The sequence below is a fragment of the Rhinatrema bivittatum genome, chromosome 5, assembly GCF_901001135.1.
Source record: "Rhinatrema bivittatum chromosome 5, aRhiBiv1.1, whole genome shotgun sequence".
NCBI lineage: Eukaryota > Metazoa > Chordata > Amphibia > Gymnophiona > Rhinatrematidae > Rhinatrema > Rhinatrema bivittatum.
The window spans coordinates 3,797,289-3,820,988 of NC_042619.1; the positions used below are offsets into that span (position 1 = coordinate 3,797,289).

The following is a 23,700-nucleotide window of genomic DNA, read 5'->3' on the forward strand; positions in this document are numbered from 1 at the left end:
CTCTGCCTGTACCACAGGAGCCCGGGGCGGGGAGAGATCTGCCTGTACCTCAGGAGCCCGGGGCGGGGAGAGCTCTGCCTGTACCACAGGAGCCCGGGGCGGGGAGAGCTCTGCCTGTACCTCAGGAGCCCGGGGCGGGGAGAGATCTGCCTGTACCTCAGGAGCCCGGGGCGGGGAGAGCTCTGCCTGTACCTCAGGAGCCCGGGGCGGGGAGAGCTCTGCCTGTACCACAGGAGCCCGGGGCGGGGAGAGAGCTGCCTGTACCACAGGAGCCCGGGGCGGGGAGAGCTCTGCCTGTACCACAGGAGCCCGGGGCGGGGAGAGCTCTGCCTGTACCACAGGATCCCGGGGCGGGGAGAGATCTGCCTGTACCTCAGGAGCCCGGGGCGGGGAGAGAGCTGCCTGTACCTCAGGAGCCCGGGGCGGGGAGAGATCTGCCTGTACCTCAGGAGCCCGGGTTGGGGAGAGATCTGCCTGTACCTCAGGAGCCCGGGGCGGGGAGAGATCTGCCTGTACCACAGGAGCCCGGGGCGGGGAGAGATCTGCCTGTACCACAGGAGCCTGGGGCGGGGAGAGATCTGCCTGTACCTCAGGAGCCCGGGTTGGGGAGAGCTCTGCCTGTACCTCAGGAGCCCGGGGCGGGGAGAGATCTGCCTGTACCACAGGAGCCCGGGGCGGGGAGAGCTCTGCCTGTACCACAGGAGCCCGGGGCGGGGAGAGCTCTGCCTGTACCTCAGGAGCCCGGGTTGGGGAGAGCTCTGCCTGTACCTCAGGAGCCCGGGTTGGGGAGAGCTCTGCCTGTACCACAGGAGCCCGGGTTGGGGAGAGCTCTGCCTGTACCTCAGGAGCCCGGGTTGGGGAGAGCTCTGCCTGTACCTCAGGAGCCCGGGGCGGGGAGAGCTCTGCCTGTACCACAGGAGCCGGGGCGGGGAGAGCTCTGCCTGTACCACAGGAGCCCGGGGCGGGGAGAGCTCTGCCTGTACCACAGGAGCCCGGGGCGGGGAGAGCTCTGCCTGTACCACAGGAGCCCGGGGCGGGGAGAGATCTGCCTGTACCTCAGGAGCCCGGGGCGGGGAGAGCTCTGCCTGTACCACAGGAGCCCGGGGCGGGGAGAGCTCTGCCTGTACCTCAGGAGCCCGGGGCGGGGAGAGATCTGCCTGTACCTCAGGAGCCCGGGGCGGGGAGAGCTCTGCCTGTACCTCAGGAGCCCGGGGCGGGGAGAGCTCTGCCTGTACCACAGGAGCCCGGGGCGGGGAGAGAGCTGCCTGTACCACAGGAGCCCGGGGCGGGGAGAGCTCTGCCTGTACCACAGGAGCCCGGGGCGGGGAGAGCTCTGCCTGTACCACAGGATCCCGGGGCGGGGAGAGATCTGCCTGTACCACAGGAGCCCGGGGCGGGGAGAGAGCTGCCTGTACCACAGGATCCCGGGGCGGGGAGAGATCTGCCTGTACCACAGGATCCCGGGGCGGGGAGAGATCTGCCTGTACCTCAGTCATCTTAGGCGTGGGGGCTCTGAGTTAACCACAGTAAACCTCAGAGGAGGCGCTCTGTCTATACCATGCTCCTCCCTCCCTATAACCTTGGGAGGGAGGAGCATGACTTTCATCATTACCAGGGGATGGAAGAGCTCTGATTCTATCATGGGATGCTGTGACAGAAATTTGGGGTAAAGGTAGAACTCTGACTATATCGCATGAATTTGGGCAGGGGAGATGAACTCTGACTCTACCACACATACCTGGAGGAAGTTCCGACTGCAAATACAAATGGGAAGGGTAAGAGATGGGATAATACTGCACAAACCTGAAAAGATGCAACTGGAGCACAGAAAGTGGAGGAGGGGTGGGAGCTTTGCCTGTATAAATGTCATATGGGGGCAGATTTTCATTGCACTGATCAGAGATGAAAAGAGGATTTAGGCAGTACTGGGGAACAGTCGGCTGTCGTGGTACACGTGGGCACCAACTTCATAGGAAAATGTGGGAGGGAGGTTCTGGAAGCCAAATTTAGGATCTTAGGTAGAAAGCTTAAATCCAGAACCTCCAGGGTGGCATTCTCTGAAATGCTCCCTGTTCCACGCGTAGGTCACCAGAGGCAGGCAGAGCTCCGGAGTCTCAATGCGTGGATGAGACAAGGGTGCAAGGAAGAGGGATTCAGTTTTGTTAGGAACTGGGGAACCTTTTGGGGAAGGGGGAGTCTGTTCCGAAGGGATGGGCTCCACCTTAACCAGGGTGGAACCAGACTGCTGGCGCTAACCTTTAAAAAGGAGATAGAGCAGCTTTTAAACTAGAACAAAGGGGAAAGCCGACAGCCGCTCAGCAGCGCATGGTTCGGAGAGAGGTATCTTCAAAGGATACTAATGATGCATTAGAATTAGGGCATCCCGACAGTGAGGTTCCAATAATTAGAAAAGTAGTCCAAGTGCTTGTAACTAAAAACTCACCTGAGCTAAAAAATTCCAACTTATCCCTATCAATTAAAAAGCAGAATGAAAATACAAACAAAAAACAAACTTTGAAATGTTTGTATGCTAATGCCAGAAGTCTAAGAAGTAAGATGGGAGAATTAGAATGTATAGCAGTGAATGATGACATAGACTTAATTGGCATCTCAGAGACATGGTGGAAAGAGGATAACCAATGGGACAGTGCTATACCAGGGTACAAATTATATCGCAATGACAGAGAGGAGCACTCGGGAGGAGGTGTGGCGCTTTATGTCCGGGATGGCATAGAGTCCAACAGGATAAACATCCTGCATGAGACTAAATGCACAATCAGATCTTTATCGGTAGAAATCCCTTGTGTCTTAGGGAAGAGAATAGTGGTAGGAGTATACTACCATCCACCTGGTCAAGATGGTAAAATGGACAGTGAAATGCTAAGAGAAATTAGGGAAGCTAACCAAATTGGTAGTTCAGTAATAGAGATTTCAATTACCCCAATATTGATTGGGTTAATATAACATCAGGACATGGTAGAGAGAGAATGTTCGTGGATGGAATAAAATACAGTTTTATGGAACAATTAGCTCAGGAACCATCGAGAGAGGGAGCAATTTTAGATCTAATTCTCAGTGGAGCGCAGGATTTGGGGAAAGAGGTAACTGTGATGGGGCTGCTTGGCAATAGTGATCATGTATATATATATATATATATATATATACTTAAGTTATATGTTGCCTACTGATAACTTGTTCTAATCTGCTTCTTGCCGATTTGTTATATTTATTATCTATAATTATCCTTAACATAGAACTCGTACTAGTTCTCTGTACGAAGTTTTATAAATCGTTCTCTGTATGAAGTTGTATAACTCGTTCTCTGTATGATGTTGTTTCGCTGTAAACCGGGGTGAAGGCACTAAGCTATACTTCGGTATATAAAAGAATATAAATAAATAAATAAATAATATGATCAAATTTGAATTAATGACTGGAAGGGGGACAGTAAGTTAATCCACAGCTCTAGCGCTCAACTTTCAAAAGGGAAATTTTGATAAAATGAGATAAATAGAAAAAAATTGACAGGTGCAGCTACAAAGGTAAAAAGTGTGCAACAGGTGTGGACATTGTTTAAAAAAAACCAAAAAAAACCCCATCCACACATTAGGAAAGGTGGAAGGAAGGTCGCCACATCTCAAAAAAGATAATTGTGATGGAGAAGGTACAGAGAAGGGCAACCAAAATGATAAGGGGAATGGAACAGCTCCCCTATGAGGAAAGACTAAAGAGGTTAGGACTTTTCAGCTTGGAGAAGAGACGGCTGAGGGGGGATATGATAGAAGTGTTTAAAATCATGAGAGGTCTAGAATGGGTAGATGTGAATCGGTTATTTACTCTTTCGGATAGGGCACTTCATGAAGTTAGCATTGGGCACATTTAAAACTAATCGGAGAAAGTTCTTTTTTACTCAATGCACAATTAAACTCTGGAATTTGTTGCCAGAGGATGTGGTTAGTGCTGTGTTTAAAAAAGGATTGGATAAGTTCTTGGAGGAGAAGTCCATTACCTGCTATTAAGTTCACTTAGAGAATAGCCACTGCCATTAGCAATGGTAACATGAAATAGACTTAGTTTTGGGGTACTTGCCAGGTTCTTATGGCCTGGATTGGCCACTGTTGGAAACAGGATGCTGGGCTTGATGGACCCTTGGTCTGACCCAGTATGGCATTTTCTTATGTTCTTAAGGCAAAACGATTACCGGCATGGTTAAAAGGTGAAGTGAAAGAGGCTATTTTAGCCAGAAGATCTTTATTCAAAAATTGGAAGAAGGATCCGTTAGAAGAAAATAGGAAAAAAAAAAATAAGCATTGGCAAGTTAAATGTAAGACATTGATAACACAGGCTAAGAGAGAATTTGAAAAGAAGTTGGCCTTAGAGGCAAAAACTCACCAAAACTTTTAAAAATATATACGAAGCAGAAAGCCCGCAAGGAAGTCGGTTGGACCATTGGATGATCAAGGGGTTAAAGGGGCACTTAGAGAAGATAAGGCCATTGCGGAAAGATGAAATAGTTTCTTTGCTTTGGTGTTTACTGAAGAGGATGTTGGAGAGGTATCCGTTCCAGAGAAGATTTTCATGGGTGATGATTCAAATCAACTGAACCAAATCACGGTGAACCTGGAAGATGTGGTAGGCCTGATTAACAAACTGAAGAGTAGTAAATCACCTGGATCGGATGGTATACACCCTGGGGTTCTGAAAACAAAAAAAAAAAGAAAATTCAGAACTATTTCTATTAATTTGTAACCTATTATTGAAATCATCCAATGTACCTGAAGACTGGCAGATGACCAATATAAACCCTATATTTAAAAAGGGATCCAGGGGTGATTCGGGAAACTATAGACCGGTGAGCCTGACTTCGGTGCTGGGAAAAATCATGGAAACAGTTATAAAGAATAAGATCACAAAACATTTAGATAGACATGGTGTGATGGGAGACAGCCAACATGGATTTACCCAAGGGAAGTCTTGCTTCACAAATCTCCCTCAGTTTTTTGAAGGGGTGAATAAACATTTGGACAAAGGTGAACCGGAAGATGTGTATTTGGATTTTCAGAAGGCGTTTGACAAAGTCCCTCATGAGAGGCTTCTAAGAAAACTTAAAAGTCATGGAATAGAAGGTGATGTCCTTTTGTGGAGTGTAAATTGGTTAAAAGACAGGAAAGGAGAGTAGGATTAAATGGTCCGTTTTCACAGTGGGAAAAGGCAAACAGCGGAGTGCCTCAGGGATCTGTACTTGGACCGGTGTTTTTTAATATATATATAAATGATCTGGAAAGGGGTATGACGAGTGAGGTGATCAAATTTGCGGATGATACAAAATTATTCAGAGTACCGGTAATTAAATCTCAAGCTGATTGTAATGAATTGCAAGATGACCTTGCAAGACTGGAAGACTCCCCTATATCACTTAAGCTATATCATTCAGTTCTGTAAGTTTATTGAAATTTTGGTATTGTAAGGTTCACTTAAGACCTTTTTTGGCTGGGCCCTGTCACTTGGCCTTATTGCATTCCAATGCTAATCGCACAACGCTTCAATCTAGGATCCTATCTGTTCTCAACTCTGATATTATAAATAATAATTTATAAAGATTTGATAATCCCCTCGCTACAGTTAAGCATACCCCTCGTTCCTTGTATCGCACTATGCAAATTATGCAGTTCATTGTTTTTCTTTGTTCAGTTCTCAATTCAGCTGTTTCTTGTAAAGTTTATTACCCCTCCGCCACTGTTTATTGTATCCCTTGTTCATTGTATCGCCCCCTAGCAAATTTTCTGTTGCATTGTAAAGCGATGTGATATGTATTTTATACAGGAACGTCGGTATAGAAAAGTTAATAAATAAATAAGATTGGGCATCCAAATGGCAGATGAAATTTAACGTGGCTAAGTGCAAGGTGATGCATATAGGGAAAGATAACCCTTGCTGTAGTTACACGATGTTAGGTTCCATGTTAGGAGCTACCACCCAAGAAAGAGATCTAGGTGTCATAATGAATAATACATTGAAATCATCGGCCCAGTGTGCTGTGGTGATCAAAAAAGCAAACAGAACGTTAGGAATTATTAAAAAGGGAATAGAAAATAAAACAGAGGATGTCATAATGCCTCTGTATCACTGCATGGTGAAGTCGCACCTTGAATACTGTGTACAATTCTGATCGCCGCATCTCAAAAAAGATACGGCTGCCCTATGAGGAAAGGCTAAAGAAGTTTGGAGAAGAGATGACTGAGGGGGGATATGATGGAAGTCTACAAAATCATGAAAGGATATGAGCAAATTAATGTTAAATCGATTATTTACTAGAGATGTGCTTCTGGTAAAAATTTCGTGTCGGGCTTCATTTTGGGGCTCCCCCTTGGGAATTTTTTTTCCTGTGGTTCAGGGGTTGTTTTTTTTCAGGGGCCCTGATTTTCAGTAGAGTTAGTGCGCACTATTGGGAGTTAGCGCACACTAACTCAAAAATGAATTTTTCCGAAATTTCAGAAAAAATTAAATCATTTTTCGGTTCTCCCCAACCATTCTGAATTAGGCAATTTCGTTGATATTGTCTAATTCGGGAAAAACGAGTGCACGTATTATTTACTCTCTCAGATAATAGAAGGACCATGAGGCACTCCATGAAGTCAGCAAGTAGCTCATTTAAAACAAATTGAAGAAAATTCTTTTTACCTCAGCGCATGGTTAAGCTCTGGAATTCATTGCCACAAGATGTGGTTACAGCAGTTAGTGTAACTGGGTTTAAAACGGTTTGGATAAGTTCCTAGAGGAAAAATCTGTAAACTACTATTATGGTAATTAATAAGCAATAGTAGCTTGTGATCTATCTGTTTGGGTAATTGCCAGGTTCTTATGGCCTGGACTGGCCACTGTTGGAAACAGGATGCTGGGCTTGATGGACCCTTGGTCTGACCCAGTATGGCACGGCTTAGGTTCTTAAGTTCTAACTAAAAAAAAGGAGGAGTAAGGCAAGATGCTCTGCATAATGGCTTTTTCAGAGGTGCAGAAGCATGGCTTCGGGAATGCTTTCCGACATAGATTTATCAAAGGGGTTGGTGTGGGTGTGTTTGGGAGGCATGGAGGATATGGGTGTATGATGGCGATATTAGTGGGTTATACGTGGGAGAGTGTATTGAGGGATATAGGGCTGTGTGTACTTTATTTATGTATTTTTATATTCTGCAGACAAAGAAGCAGAACACCTCTCTAATATAATCAAAACAAAAAAGAGAGGGAAAAGGATCAATAGACCAATCCACAAACCTTCAACTAATTAAAAGCAAATGACGATATCATAAACGGTCTTTGCTTTGAAATTTCAATCCGCGGCCTCTCGCCTCGCAATGGGCCGCAAGCCTTAATCAGCTTACAAAGCAGAGTAATATGTAATCATCTATCGTCAATTGCTCATGTTAATATTAAACTTTATTACAATTTCTTACTTTTTGCCACAATATTTTACCCAAACTTCCCTAAAAAAGGATTAAATTTGAAACAAAGAATATACTTCCCACCAAATTTAAAAATTGAAAAACTTTTTTTGAAAAACTTTTTTGAGAGAGGAATACTTAGCCCATGCTTTATCAGATATCAATTAATAGAATCCCGACATGAATCATGTTTCGATTGTAGAAAACAATCTTCTTCAGGGGATGTTTCTCTACAATTCTTTGTATCAAGTGGCCAACATTCTTCAATCACTTCTTCTTTTTGTATTCTGCGGCACGTTCGTATCGTCACCTCGGTTTACATGTAACAATAATGCAGCAACAGGCTTTACAAGTAACACATAAGGGAAATAATATAGCAACAGGCTTTATACAGTAAACATATATGGTAACAGGAAGTGACTAACCAATGGAATTATGTACAGAAACGAAATGGGTGAATGGGAAAATGAAGGAGAGGGGATGTTGGCAGGGAGAAAAGGGATGGGTTGGGAGGGGGGAGATCAAGGGGAAAAGAGTAACGAGAGAGAGGATTTCCAAGTTAATATTAGGAGGGAGACATTGGCGGGGGTGGCTCTTCGGACGGGGTGGGGGGTCGACCATTGAGGAGGTGGAGGGGTGGGTTGCATGGTTCAGGTGTACCTGGGGGATGGATGTGTGTGTGGGTGGGTTGGTAAAGTATTGGGGGACTGTGTGTGTATCAGGGATATGGGGTGTGCTTTTTTTTTTTTAGTATGGCTATGTGTAAGTAGTAGCAGTGGTTGTGAGGGAGTGAGTATGGGGTTGTTTCTGGGTGGGGTTTGTGTGTATGTTTGGGAATTTTGTGTTTGAGGTTGTCTGAGAAGTATGGGGAAGGCTTTCTGGGTGGAGGATCTTTGCAGGTAATGTGTGATAGGCTTGCATGTGAAAGAGGAGTTGTGGTGCATTTGGTTTTGGGGTTATGGCTATGTCTGTGGTTGTGCAGTGTGGATGTGTGGGAATGTGAATTGAGAAGCCCTGTCCGTTCTTTTCCCTGCTTTCTGGAAGGGATGTAGGGTCTGTATGCATGTTGGGGGGAGTGTTGTAGGAATAAGAGGGATGTAGATGTGTGTGGGGGAGTGTGTATAACTGAGGGATGTTTGCTGTCATTTTCTTTTTGTGTTTCCCAGGGGGGAGAGTAGCACTTGTGGAGGAAGAAAGGGTTTCTGGAGAGATTGAGTTCAAGAGAGAACACAGCACTTAACAGAGGGGAAGACAAGCTCTGCTGGGGAGAGGTGGATGTTCCCTGGGGTACTGGGTGTGCGCGCCTTGCTGGTGTAATTTTTAGGGAAAAGGTTATGAACTCTCTTGTAGTGCTTGTGATTTGGAAGACAAATATCCTCCATCTTTGGATTGATCTTAGGTTGGCTTAGTAAAAGCCATCACAGCCTACAAAGAGCTCAGTTTTCTGCAGTACCCGAGCTGCCAGACGTCTGTCTTAGGGAAAGACTGAAAGAGGAGTCTGGTGGGTCACCGCAGCTGCTAACAAGACCTCTGTATCTGCAAGTATTCTGTAAGAAATGTCTGGGCTGCCAGGCAGTCCCAATGAGTTTGGAGGGTGGTGTTGAGGGATGTACGGGCATTCCTGGTAGACCATTCTGCCCATGGTGGGATGTTACGTTGATTTGTAATTGCAGTATGCATGACACATTAGATGTTTTGTTTATTATATTGTATTTTTAATCTTTTGTGTACCACTTTGGGTGATCTGAATTTAAAGCCAGTAGGCACTTTATAAGAATAATAAAGGAAATGAATGACTAAGTTACCTTCAGGTGCAAATACAATATAATCTTGAGCTGTCATAAAAAAAAAAATCTCACAAGTCTCAATTCTGTCGTCCTGCAGCTAACATGGACAGGATTCGGTCATGGGGAGCGATATGATGATGGAGAGCTTTGGAAGGTAAGAGTCCTAGAGTCTTTCCTACTGTTTCTTTTTCAGGATGGCAGGGTCTCAAGATATCAATGAAATCTCATCCACTACTTCCAGATATGCCCTTCTTTGTCAGGAGGAATCTGAATATGGGGCAGAGGAAGCACATCTTCCATCAAAGGAGGAGTTATCCTCTGCTCCCTTTGTCCCATGCACAAAGGCCCCTTGTGCCTACCCAAGGCAATAGAGGGCCCCTAAGTTACAGCTGTCATACTAGCCAAAACCTGGGATGGGGTTTTGACTGGATCTCATAAGAACATGCCATACTGAGTCAGACCAAGGGTCCAACAAGCCCAGTATCCTGTTTCCAACAGAGGCCAATCCAGGCTACAAGATCATGGCAAGTACCCAAAAACTAAGTCTATTCCATGTTACCGTTGCTGGTAATAGCAGTGGTTATTATCTAAGTCAATAGCAGGTAATGGACTTCTCGTCCAAGAACTTATCCAATCCTTTTTTTAAACCCAGCTACACTACCTGCACTAACCACATCCTCTGGCAACAAATTCCAGAGTTTAATTGTGCGTTGAGTGAAAAACTTTTCTCTGATTAGTTTTAAATGTGCCCCATGCTAATTTCATGGAGTGCCCCCTAGTCTTTCTATTATCTGAAACAGTAAATAACTGATTCACATCTACCCATTCTAGACCTTTCTTGATTTTAAATACTTCTACCATATCCCCCCTCAGCCATTTCTTCCCCAAGATGAACAGCCATAACCTCCCTAGCCCTTCATAATAGGGAGCTGTTCCTTCCCCTCTATCATCTTGACCGCCCCTCTCTGTAACTTCTCCATCGCAACTTCCGTATATCGTTTTTGAGTTGCGGTGACCAGAATCAGAGACCATAGCCTGGATACCATCCTGTTCTGGAGGGCTTCCTTGTCGGAAGCAGGTGAAGTTTTTCGTAAATTGTTGGCCCAATGTAACTTCAGACTTGTGGGTCCTCAGGATCATAAAAATAATGTATGGATTACATCTGTGGGGTGTCCTTCCAAATCGGTCTTCAGCTTCTGCTAGGGGAAGTCGCTGCATCAGGAGTTACATCAGAAGGAGATCTCTTCCCTCTTAAGAGACCAATGCAGTCAAACCTGTTCCACCAAAGAAAATAGAGGGAGTCTGACCCATCCTAGATCTAAGGACCTTCACCAAATTTCTAACAAAAGAAAAGTACAAGATAGCTTCTCTGGGCACCTTAATTCTCATAGGACAAGCAGGATGGTAGTCCTCACATTTGGGTGATATCTTCCAATGCAGCCCAGCACAGAAAACTTTGATAAAAGTTTCTAGAAATGTTGGCCAGCAGACTGAGCATGCCCAGCTGCTACTATCCGCTCGTCCATGCGAGGTCCCCCTTCAGTCTCTTCTGTTCCACGATGCAGTTGCCTTGCGGTCCGCGGAGCTCCAACTTTTCGATTCTTTTCCTCTAGTTTTTTCAAGTTGCCTTCAATTCCTCATCGGGTCCCCCTTCGCGGTCGGTGCCCTCCTGGTACGGTAGGTCCTTTTTCCTCAATTTTGCGGTAGATTCCCGACTTCACCGCCTGGTGCCCGTCGGCCATTGACCACATGCTGTGTCTTTTACATAGCATTGACGAGTTTTCGTTGGTTCCCCCAGTGCCCGCGGACCATGTCCATCAAGGATCAGCATAAGGTTTGTGTCCTCTACCTGGGGGCCTGGCACGATGTCCGTGGGTGCCGTCTGTGTGATCAGATGACACCCAAGGGGCGTCGTGCGCACCTCGACCAAATGGAGAAACTTTTTGAGACCCTTAAATCATCAGTTTCTTCGATGCCCCAGGATCGCATCTCCATCTCTCCCTCTCACGACCCCCTCTAGCGAGCTCCCCCAAGGATCGGGGGGAGAAAGATTGATCCTCGGTGGTCTCTCCCCTCCCCCAGACCTTGGGGTCGTTGACCTCCTCGGTGCCGGGGTAAGACCGGGCCAAGCATCGGAAGCAATCCTGGAATCACTGGCACCAATCGCTGTCTCGTCACAGTTCTGGTTCCGGAGCGGCATCGACGGCTGCTGAGCTGTCATCGAAGCGGCACCAGCCACCGGAGACCCCATCCTCTGGTGCCCCCCGGTAGCCTGAGGAATTCTACATCGATGTCGGTGCAGGGCACCGTGCCACCTCGGGGACCCGAGGATGAGCCCGCAACGCCTCTTCGAAGGGACATGTTCTGGGCGGGCGGGCCGGGATAGTGCCATTGTTTGCCTGTCCTGAAGACCTGGCTGTCGGCGCACACAATTTACTTCAGCACAGGAGTTGAAGTAAGTTGTGAAACAAAGAAGAAAAAAAGAAAAAGGTAGGGTTTAGGGGTTGGGGAAGAGAGGGGAAGGGAAGTTAGGTAGGGGGTAAGGAATTGGGGAAGACCGGAAAGTGTTGCCGCGCAGAAATTGCAGAAGTTCCCCCCCCCCCCCCCCCCGGCCTGGTGTGCGCTGCCTGCACATGTGCCCGCGGATTATAAAATCTGGAGCGCATGTGTGTGTGGCCCATGGACTTTCCACCATGCTCATGCCGGGAAGCGCGCGCACAAAGTGGAAAATCTACCTCATTGTGTCAGAGCCATGGCAGCGTTGGTAGCCCACTTAAGATCAATCTTCATGGAGGAGATCTGCAAAGTGGAGCTTTCTTCACACATTCACATTTCACTTTTGTTTGACAGGGCCTCCTGACACGACAGTAGGTTTGACCAGTCTGCCCTGTGGAATCTTTTAAGGCAGAAATCCCAAAGCCATTCCTCCTAAGACCAGTTATGTTTGTTCCTGACTGCCTCTTTACAAGAAAACTATATAAAAGAAAAAAAGGCTGTGGCCAACAAAAGCAGTTGTGGTTTTGTGCCCTTTGGCATTGTCTGTCTTCCTTCTCTTTTTGTTCAGGGCAGTGTCTAGTTAGGGATTCCATACGTGTGAGGACTGCCACCCTTGTTCTCAGAGAAAGAGTTGCTTACTGTAACGAGTATTCTTCAAGGACAGCAGAATGCCAGCTTTCACAAAATCTGCTCACCTTCTTTTAGAGTTGACGCCTACATGGGTGCCCTACATGGATACATGGCCTAATTGCAGGGAGGCACAGTTGAAGTTCTCAAAACTTTGACATAAAAGTTCTGGGCTGGGCTCCATCAGATGCTGCTGCATTCTTGTGAGGACTGATATCCTGTTGTCCTTCATGTAAATACTGCGGAATGTCTCCCATGTGTAAATCTCTCTTCCTCTTTCATGTGTATGCTGAGGGAGTTCTTCCTGCTTTGATTACTATGGTGTTTGCCCCCATCTGTAATGTCTTTCTGTTTTTTAGGACCTCCGATCGGCAGAGATAATCGCAGAGTCCTGTCAGAAGGATGTTGAAGAAGCAACCCTACACTATGAGTCTCTGAAGATCAGGTGAGGGGAGTAGGAAGTGGGACAGTGTAGCCCTTTGACAGCACATCTTGTACAGTGACAGTGAATATAGTGTGAAGCATTGTCCTAATGCCAGTCAGTACCACGTGGATTGCTTCTGCTTGTAGAACTGAGATAGTGACCTCATAAAAAATGAAAGGAAGTTCTAGAACAAGGGCTCTTGATATGAAACTTCAAGGGAGTAGTCTCTGGAACAATATCAGGAAACCTTCTTTTGTCACAGAAAAGATGGTGGGTTCCTTGAATGCTTTCCTTGCAAGAAGTGGTGGAATTCAAAAAAGCATGGGATAAACACAAGAGAATTCTTACTGGCCAGAGGAGAGGGGAAACTGCACCGAGCAATGGTTACAACCCAAGGCAGTAGTGTGTCTGCATTGTGCATCTAAGAAGGTTGTGGGGGGGGGGGGGGGGGGATTTGTTTTTACAATAGCCTTGTTAACCTTGGTAGCTGTACAGATTATGACAAAACGATAATAAGCCAGAAAGGGGCTTGGGTTTTGGCTATTGTTTTGCTCTTGTAAAGAAGCAGAGTTGAAGCTGGCAAGACCTGAAATAATCTATTAGTGGAGGTGGTGAAGGCCAGCACTTTACCTGATTTTGGACATGCTTGGGTCAGAGATGGAGAGCAGTGGTAGGGAAAAAGGGTAAGAGGTCAGGTAAAAGACATGGGAGAGGGGGAGTTGGTGTTAAGTGGCATACATGAAGTTCATATGCCATCTACCCAAAGTGGATGATTCTCCACTGGAAAAACTGGATGAGACATTTTGCTCTTTATGTGTCGGCATTTACTATATTACTATGAAATTTAGTAGTGATTTGCCCTTCACCATGAGAACCATCTCCTGTTTCTCCTTGGTTATTTGTTAGTCCTGACAGAGCTAAGACACATTCCTCCATTTTTCTTTTTCCAAAAAATAAAAAAAATCATAAAATAAAAATTGGGATGCTCCCAATAAGAACATAAGAAATTGCCATACTGGGTCAGACCAACGGTCCATCAAGCCCAGCATCCTGTTTCCAACAGAGGCCAATCCAGGCTACAAGTACCTGGCAAGTAGCCAAACACTAAGTAGATCCCATGCTCTGATAAAAGTAATAGCAGTGGCTATTCCCTAAGTCAATTTGATTAATAGCAGTTAATGGACTTCTCCTCCAAGAACTTATCCAAACTTTTTTAAACCCAGCTACACTAACTGCACTAACCACATCCTCTGGCAACAAATTCCAGAGCTTTATTGTGCGTTGAGTGAAAAAGAATTTTCTCCGATTAGTCTTAAATGTGCTACTTGCTAACTTCATGGGATGCCCCCTAGTCATTCTATTATCTGAAAGTGTAAATAACCGATTCACATCTACTTGTTCAAGACCTCTCATGATCTTAAAGACCTCTATCATATCCCCCCTCAGTCGTCTCTTCTCCAAGCTGAACAGTCCTAACCTCTTTAGTCTTTCCTCATAGGGGAGCTCTTCCATTCCCCTTATCATTTTGGTTGCCCTTCTCTGTACCTTCTCCACTGCAACTATATCATTTTTGAGATGTGGCGACCAGAATTGTACACAGTATTCAAGGTGCGGACTCACCATGGAGCGTTAAAGAGGCATTATGACATTTTCTGTTTTATTCACCATTCCTTTCCTAATAATTCCGAGGGTCGATTCGAACATAGACTATATTATAGTTTTTCTAGACATCTCTGCGGCATTCAATACTGTAGATCATCAGATTCTTATTTCCGGTTTAGAATCCATAGGAATTTCTGTTACAGTTTTACAGTGGTTTTCTTCCTTTCTCTCTGGTTGTACACAACAAATTAATATAGATAATCATTCATCCGATCCGTACATAATTCCCTCTGGCGTTCCTCAAGGTTCCTCCCTATCTCCTATTCTCTTCAATATTTATCTGCTTCCCCTATGTCCACTCCAGCCTCCTCTCTCCCACATTTAATGGAGGAAATATCACGTTTCAGTAGAGTATCTGGCTATCAGTTAAATGCCAGTTGTCAGCAAACATAGATAATTTTTATTCCTGGTCACCTAGAGCTATGCCCCGAATTTCTTTGTTGTTCTGAATTTTAGTTGCCAAGGGTTCAAGGTATAAGGCAAAGAGTAGCAGAGAAAAGGACAACCCTGCCTAGTACCTCGGCCTATCGGGAAAGCCTCTGAATATCCTCCATTGACTTTTATGCGGGCACTGGGGTTGCATTAAAACTTACAAATCCAAGTAGAAAAATTACCCCCGAAACCCAATTTTTCCAGTAAAAGAAATGCATAATCCCAGTGGACCAGATCGAAAGCCTTTTCTGCATCTACTGTGAGCAGGGCTCACAGTAGATGCAGAATTCTGCGCCCTCCATATCAAATTGATCACTCACCTGACATCAGCTGCGATACGACCCGGCATGAACCCTGTTTGATCTGGGTGTATTAAAGCCGTGACCACACCTCGTACCCTGTTGGCTAAAATTTTTGCTACTATTTTTAGGTCCAAATTGATAAATGAAATTGGCCTGTAAGAACCACATAGGGTCGCATCGCGCCTGGGTTTCGGCAATACTGTTATGCCTACTCTGGTAGCTTCAGCAGCTATGGTACCTGATGCTAACACATCATTAAATGCCTGTGAGAGAGGCCGTGCCACCAGGGATTGGAATTGTTTACAGAATCCTACTGAGAACCCGTTGAGCCCGGGTGCCTTCCCCACTTTCAATTCTTTGATCACCTGGAGGATTTCATTCTTTGATATATTTTTATTTAAAGTTTCTTGCTCTGGTTTAATAGGGGATGATTTAGATCCTTTAGATAATGTACTATATCAGATAGACATATCTTGCCTAGTGGCATATAACTCCTGATAAAACTGGGAGAACCTAGCTCGAATTGTCTCACTGTCAGACACAATTTTCCTGTTTCTACCCTTAATTTTAAGTGTCTGATTTTGCATATTCCTAGTCTTTAATTTCCGAGCCAGAAGCCTACTGGCTTTGTTTCCTCCCTCGAAGAACTCCTGTTTCACCCTATCCATTTGAAACAAGATATCCTCCATATCCAAATCCTTTAATTCACCCCTAAGCTTTTCCAATTGTTTACCCAGCTGAGCGTCTACTTGTCTTTTATGACGGATTTCTAATTTGGCTATACTCCCCAGTAATTTTAATCGACACTCCTCCTTTGCTTTCTTCAAAAATGAAGTGCTCGCTATTAGTTTACCCCGAGCTACCTCTTTAAAGCAATCCCATAATATGCCCACTGAAAGCTCCTCATTATCATTGTCTAGTAAATAGCCTTCCATTTCCTGTTGCAGCCTGATGCAAAAGGTCTTATCCTCCAAAATGCTTTCATTTAGTCTCCAGGCCCCTTGCCCCGAAGTACCTCCCAAACTTGAGAAGGTAACCCAGACCACGGCATGGTCTCGCCAAGTGATCTCGTTAATCCCCTTTGTTGACTAAGGCTTTATCGATTAGAAAAAAATCAGTCCGGGAGTAAACACTGTGTGCCTTAGAAAAAAAGGTGGTATTTTGCTCAAAGGGATGAAACAGCCTCCATGCGTCTACAAGGTCCCATTCAGCTGAAAGGGCCTTCAAGGCCTGCCTACTGGATTTAATTACCCCACCCGTGCCCCTACTGTTATCCAGGTATGGGTAGCTTGTAATGCTGAAGTCTCCTGCAAGTATAAGATAACCTTCTGCCCATTGTTTCATAACAGATGATAACTTCTCTAAAAAGGTCACCTGATAGATGTTGACTATAGTGTAGGTATCTTTTCCCAATTTAAATTTCATTAAGTATCTGCTTTCCATATCTCTCACAACTGAAATTACATCCACTACCACATTTTGTGAAAAAAGGATCCCCACTCCGCTGTACTTAGAAATTTTAGAGGTGGATGCAAAATATTGCACAGGGTAATGATGAGTAGACATTAATCTTTCATATTTTTTCTCAAATAAGTTTCCTGACATAAGAAGACATCACCCTTCATTCGTACTGCAATTTGTATCAGTTTCTTACGTTTGACATGAGTATTGAGACCTTTGACATTCCAAGACAAAAATTTCAGGGCACCCATCTTTCCAATCTGAGACTCTCCTCCCAACTCCTCAGCAATGCCCCAATAACAAGAGATACATCCATTCTGTTCCCAATCAAAGCTAAATTGGATTTCTGTTGCTCAGCTCTCATAAGTTGCCAATCCCATGAAGGTGAAAACAGAATGCCATCTATAATACAACCTATTCCCACCCGACTCACCACCCCAACTTACCTTACCCTACAGCTGATACACCATTCTTCTCCTAGAGCAATGACAACACAAGTACTCCTAGCAACCCACGAAATTTCCCAGCCCCCTAAGCAAATTATATATTAAACTGAGTTACCCTCCCTCGAGCCAAAGAGGAGTAATGGCAAGGGTATTACATGACAACATGAAGAAACAATAAAAACCACAATTTCCTAGCGTGTAGCCAGATGGACTTAGGACCAATGGGTATTGTGCTCTTCTGATAGCAGATGGGCGACGGAGTCAGATTTCAAAGCTGACGTCAGCCTACGTATACCCATGCAGCATGCTTAGCTCTTCAGTATTTCTCCGTCTCCCATAGCAGATGCGGACACTGTCCAAAAGAGAATAGTGTAACATTTACAAGAAAGACAGATGGACTCAGCATCCCGCCCACGGTTGCTCCAGAAACTGAGAACCTCGGATATCAAATCTCTAGACTGAGCAAGTATGGGTAAGCCACGGCCTACCTCTAGTTCAATAGACCCACAGTTACCCAGGTGTCGGTGTTTATTGTTTGAATGCACTGACAATCTCCAGTCCAAAAATGTTATAGATATATATAATCAGTTGAACCAGTTCAGGTTTAATCAAGTGTAATCAAGTAATAAGCAACATATATCCACACTGGCTTTTCGAAGAAAATATTGAAGAGCTAAGCATGCTGCACGGGTATATTTATTTATTTATTTACGATTTTTATATACCGATGTTCATTTCAAAAAGAGATATCACATCGGTGTACAATAGGTAATTCACTATCCCCTAAAAGGGCTGTTTTGAAATCTGACTCCATCTCCCATCTGCTATCAGGAGAGCACAATACCCATTGGTCCTGAGTCCATCTGGCTATACGCTAGGAAATTGTGGTTTTTATTGTTGTTTCATGTTGTCATGTAATACCCTTGCCATTACTCCTCTTTGGCTCGAGGGAGGGTAACTCAGTTATTGGTCCTGAGTCCATCTGCCTACACTAAGGAAAACAAAATTATCAGGTAAGTAATTTCTCCATCAGTGATGTTAGAAACCATCAAACTTAGGCCTGCAAGCCCTGGCAATTGAAACTCAGCCACCCATATGCATGAAGGTTCAGATTCTCCACTGGTTCGACCTTCAGGTCTTGTTGTCTCGATGGGGAGTTGAACCGTCCGATTGTCTGCGTAGTCTCTTCCCTCCTTGCTGGACCCTTTGCCATCTGACACTGGGATCTTTTCTTGATGAAACACTGGGGGGTCGCAGTTTTGAGCCCACGCCCACTTGTAAGCCAGCTGCCTGCATGATCTTCAAGGCTTCTTCCACTGTGCGTACTCTGGATGATATTCCATTGATGGTGACATTTAGTCCGAACGGGAAAAGCCACTTGTATCTATGGCTACCGGTTCGCTGCACCTGTACAACCTCCCGGAAGTCTCTCCTTTTCTTTATGGTCACCGATGACAGATCTTGGAACAATTCTATTTTGTCTTGCTTGAGCCAAAATATGCTCTTTCACAACATACTCATGAAAGCATAGTGCTATGTCACAAAGCTGGCCATTTCATGATGCGCTCTCTCCAGTTTGATTTTAGCTGGTTCTTCCATCTCTGCAGGATTTAGTATGTATCCACATATGTCAAGAACTATCTTTTGGCAGTCTAGGTATACTGGTTCTTCTGGAACCCTTCTAAAGCGCAGGTTGCCCCTTCTGGATCGGTTTTCCAGATCTTCGACCCAGTCCCTTAGCTTACTGTTGTCTTCACATAAGCTTTGTATTTCATGCACCTCCATCAGTTATTGTATCCTGTTCCTCTTGCTGCTCAATTGCTTCCACGCGGTTCCCCAGCTCAGTACACTCATTTCTTAGGTCTGATACAATAGTTTTAAGTTCTTGTTTTAATTGGCCCATATCAGCATGAAGTCTCCGAACCACCTTTGAAAGTCCTCCCTAGAGAGTAAGTCTTCTGTTCTCAGGTCGCTCTCGCGATTCACTTCATCTCCCAGCGCAGGTCTTGCCAGATTGCCACCATTTTCTCGCTCTCTCCCCCTCAGCATGATCTCCAAGATTTTTCGCTACCGGTAATTCATAGGAGAACTGTTTCAAATCGGGCATTTTTTTGCGCACCAACATCTCTGTTCGGTGAGGATCTGTGTCTGAGTCTGGGGCTTGTTTAGCTCAGAGAGGGAATCCGATTGTTGGGGGCTGGAGCTTCCCATTCAAGCCGCCATTTGCCTTCGTGATGTCATTTCCTCCTCTTGCAGTTTGTAGTTTATCTCCACCTTTTTGATCCGTTCCATGTCTGGAAGGATGAATCCCCTGCTCAGGATGGTCAGGAGGGGCTGTGCATTTCTCCTGACCAGCATAAGGAGAGGTTGCAGTACCCAGTATGGAAAGAGATCCTAATTCTAGTTTGCAAGTTGTATTTTTTCCATTCTTGGGGAAAAGGAGATTTTTTCTGCCTCTTCCTTTTCCCTGAACTGGAGACTTCGAGTAACTGTCTCCAATGTAGGCCTTTGTCTTTTGAAGAGGAATCATCACAGCAGAAACATCAGGAGATCCCCAGCCAAAGTTTCCACCCCAGGACAACAGGACACTGCCAGATGAAGTCAGGATTCAACATGGACCTCAGGTATTGTGGCAAGGGGTCCTCCTTACCAAGGAGGATACCCCGGTTTCAAGCCCCTGCCTGGAGGGACATTTCCACACTCAGAGTACTCAAATCCTGTCTCATGTGAATCTGGGAGCACTGGAAGTATCTGGACACTTTGTATTGCATCTTTTGATTCTATTATAAGGAATTACAGTAAACTATAATTTGAAACCCATCCAGTGATTTGTCAGTGTACCTGCTCCCAAGAGCTATGGTAGCGCGCACACAGGAGAAAACGCTACTGCCTGTGCCAAGAAGGATAGCCTTCACCCCCACAGAAAGGAAAGAGGAACAAGAAGTGTGAGGACAGCCCTATTTATACATTTATTTATGGCCCTTCAATATATCTCACCATAACATTATAGGGGTTGCACACAATATGTTTTTGTATTCTTCACTAACATATGTTCACTTCCCGAATCTGATATTATATCTAATCTCACAATAACATGATTTTACTCACAATTTTCATATTACAATCTTTTTTATTCAATACAAAATCTACCACATATCAAACATTTGTATTATTATTTTCATTATTTCTCTCGATGCGTATGTATCTGCCATCCGCCAAGAAAGGGTTCCGTTTGCTATACTCCTATCTTATCTCAATGTATTCTTTTTATGCAGAATAAAATTAAACAATATTCCCCTTGAAACTTAAAAATTCACTGAAAAACTGTGTGGCTAAATTATAATTCCCCAAAGAATTAATAAGACAGACTTTTTTTAAATGCCATAATCCCAAAGCACTACAACTGAACTTTTTTTGAATGTGATATGATCCCAACATGGTCTGTGTTTCAAAATAGATATCCTGCATCAGGAGAGCCTTTTTTTTTTTTTTTTTGTGGCATCCAAAAACTTCTAGGCGTCTTCTCATGGTAGTTCTCTTAGCTTGAATGTTCCTTCTTTCTCCATGTTCAGTGATTTTGTGAAAGGACCATTACTTAACATAAAATTGGACCAATCAACAAGCCAAACCTGGTGGCACATTATTGGTTATGAGCAAACAGAGTAAATGTTGAATCAGTGAACATAACAGAAGAGTTGCCATACAGGGTTAGACCAAAGGTCCATCAAGCTCAGTCCTCTTTTCCAGCAAATCCAACTCAACACCAGCAGGTGAAGGTTCTGCTGTCAGCACTCCCTCTGGAGTCATTCCCTCCCGTCTAAATCATGTAGATTGAAAAAGATGATGACACATGAGGGTGCAAGCTAGTTCCTCTCACACTGTGACAGCAAGTGATGGTTCTTATAGGAAAAGACAAATTACATGCTGAGCATGAATGCTATCCATCTTATTTTGCAAACCTGGTTAACTGACATGGGAAGTTAAAATTCCTATTTGTCTACCTTTTGATTTCCCTTCTTATCTTGGATTTATATATTTTCTCTTTCAGTTCTGATCACTGCAAAGATGAAGAACAGCAGCCATTGATAAGCAATGAACAAGAATCTAAGGTAAAAACCTTGCAGGCTTCTGAGATAGAAGAAGCACAGTTCAATAAATGTGACACAGGTTGTACAGACAGGTAATTGAACACATTTTTGCAGATGTGGTTACATAAAGATGAGGGAATATTGTCACAGTGCAAAAAAATCAAACAGGTGGAAAAAGCGATGGTAAAAGCCAGAAAGCTGCTTGGCTGCACAGGGAGAGGAAGGGTCAGCAGAAAAGGGAGGTGATATTGCCCCTGTATAGGTCCCTGGTGAGACCTCACTGGGAATACTGAGTACAATTCTGGAGACCCCACCTTCAAAAGGATATAAACAGGATGGAGTCGCTCCAGAGGGAGCTGCTAACATGGTCAGTGGTCTTCATTCTATGGCACATGGGGAGAGACTTAAAGATCTAAACATGAAGACCCTAGAGGAAAGGGGAGATAGGATAGAGACAGTCAAATATCCCAAAGGTTTCCATGCATAGGCGGGGAGCATTTTTTTCACTGGAAAGGAGGCTCTAGAACAAGGAATCATGAGATGAGGTTGAAAGGGAGTAGACTCAGGAGTAATCTTAGGAAATATTTTTTAATAGAGAGGGTGATGGATGCCTGGAACAGCCTCCCAGTGGAAGTGGTGAAGCAAAAACAGTATCTGAATTCAGGAAAGCAGGGGATCTCTAAGGAAGTGATGGGAATTATAATGTTAAATTAATTGGACAGATGGGCAAGCTAGATGGGGCCATACCTTCTTTTTCTCCAATCACATTTCTATGTAAAAGTTTACAAATGTTTGTTTAGAGGGGTATGAAATAGATGATGTGGTATGTGAGAGAGAGGTTTACAGATGGGTAAGTGAGCAGTCTTGATATGAGGAAGATTGTATAAGCTGATGATGGTAGTATCATTTATTTATTTTTATTTATTTAAAAGTTTTTATATACCGCACTAGGGGGCGGATTTTAAATGCCCTGCGCGCGCAGGGCCCTCGTGCGCCGGCGCACCAATTTTGCATAGGCCGCCGGCGCGCGCAGAGCCCCGGGACGCGCGTAAGTCTCGGGCCTTTGTCAAAGGGACGGGGAGAGGGCGTGTCGGGGGCGTTCCCGAAAAGACGCAGCATTTCGGGGGCGTGCCTGGGGGCGTGGCGTCGGCCCGGGGGCGTGGTTGAGGCCTCCGGACCAGCCCCCGGGCCGGCTACGCGCGTATCTTATAAAATCCAGCGTACTTTTGTTTGCACCTGGTGCGCGAACAAAAGTACGCGATCGCGCAAATTTAGAAAATCTACCCCTAGGGGTAGTAGTCTATCCATCTTAGCGGTTCACAAGAATTAAAACATGCACAATAGCGTCATACGTAACATAAAGGTCATAGCATACATGAAAAATCATTACATAATAATTACCTTGCAACAGTTATTGATGAATGTCACAGATATTGAAATAGTCATTCAGGTATTGATGAATGTCACAGATACTGAAAAGGTCATTCAGGTATTGATGAATGTCACAGATACTGAAAAGGTCATTCAGTTATATTATATGCACAGGTAAATAGATACGTTTTTAATGCTCTTTTAAACTCGTTACGGTTGACTGTTAATCGGATGTGTTCAGGAATTGAGTTCCACAGAATCGGTCCTGCAACAGAAAAAGCTCTTTTTCTGGTTAATGCCAAACTTGCGGTTTTTATTGTTGGGATTTCCAGCATACATTTATCTATGGATCTAAGCTGTCGATTGGGCTTGTATAATCTTAACATAGAACATAACCATATTGAATTAGGGTTGTGTATTAAATTGTGAATTGTGGATACAATTTTATATGAAATGCGGAATGATAAAGGAAGCCAGTGTAAGTGATACAAAATTGGTGTGATATGGTCTCTGCGTGTGGCATTACAAAGCATGCGAGCTGTTGTGTTCTGAACAAGCTGCAGTGGCTGAAGTGAGCTTTGAGGCAATCCAAAATGTAAAGCACTACAGTAGTCTAGTGCGGACAATATTATTCATTCATTCATTCATTCATTCATTCATTTATTTATTTATTTAAAGTTTTTGTATACCGACATTCGTTAAGAAAACATCACATCGGTTTGCATGGAACAAGAAAGTAGCCAACAGGGCTTTACAATGAAACTGATATTAGAACAGGGGGAGGAGGGGGGGCGGGAGGGAGGTAACCAGGATCTTTGCTGTACAATCAGTAAACGCGAAACATAATTAAGTACAAAAATATAGAATATGTACAATAATAATACAAGGGGGGGTGAGTTAAGTGGACGAGTAATGGGTCATAGGCATGGAGGGCGATGGGGGGGCTGTGAGCAGAAAAGGGAGGGGGAGGGGGGAGAGGGGAGGAGGCGGGACGGGCGTGGGAGTATAGGCATGGCATGGGTAACAGATCGAAAATCTTTTGGTAGTAGTAAGGGTTTTATTTTTTTCAACATGTGTATCTTAAAAAATGATCTTTTCACTACTTCAGAAATGTTTTTGGATAGGGATAATCGGGAATCAATGAGCATTCCTAAATTTTTTTGCA

General features: G+C 44.5%; 1 protein-coding gene across 2 annotated transcripts in view; it reads left to right on the forward strand.

Annotated features, from left to right (window-relative positions):
• The window catches only part of APBB1 (amyloid beta precursor protein binding family B member 1), a 218,342-nt gene that overhangs the window by 121,212 nt on the left and 73,430 nt on the right, over window positions 1–23,700 (forward strand). For both annotated transcript variants that reach the window (XM_029601910.1, XM_029601912.1), the window contains 3 exons: window positions 9,324–9,380; window positions 12,709–12,794; window positions 21,125–21,185. In XM_029601910.1, coding sequence (XP_029457770.1) covers window positions 9,324–9,380; window positions 12,709–12,794; window positions 21,125–21,185 — 204 coding nt within the window. The remainder of the gene's footprint in view (window positions 1–9,323; window positions 9,381–12,708; window positions 12,795–21,124; window positions 21,186–23,700) is intronic.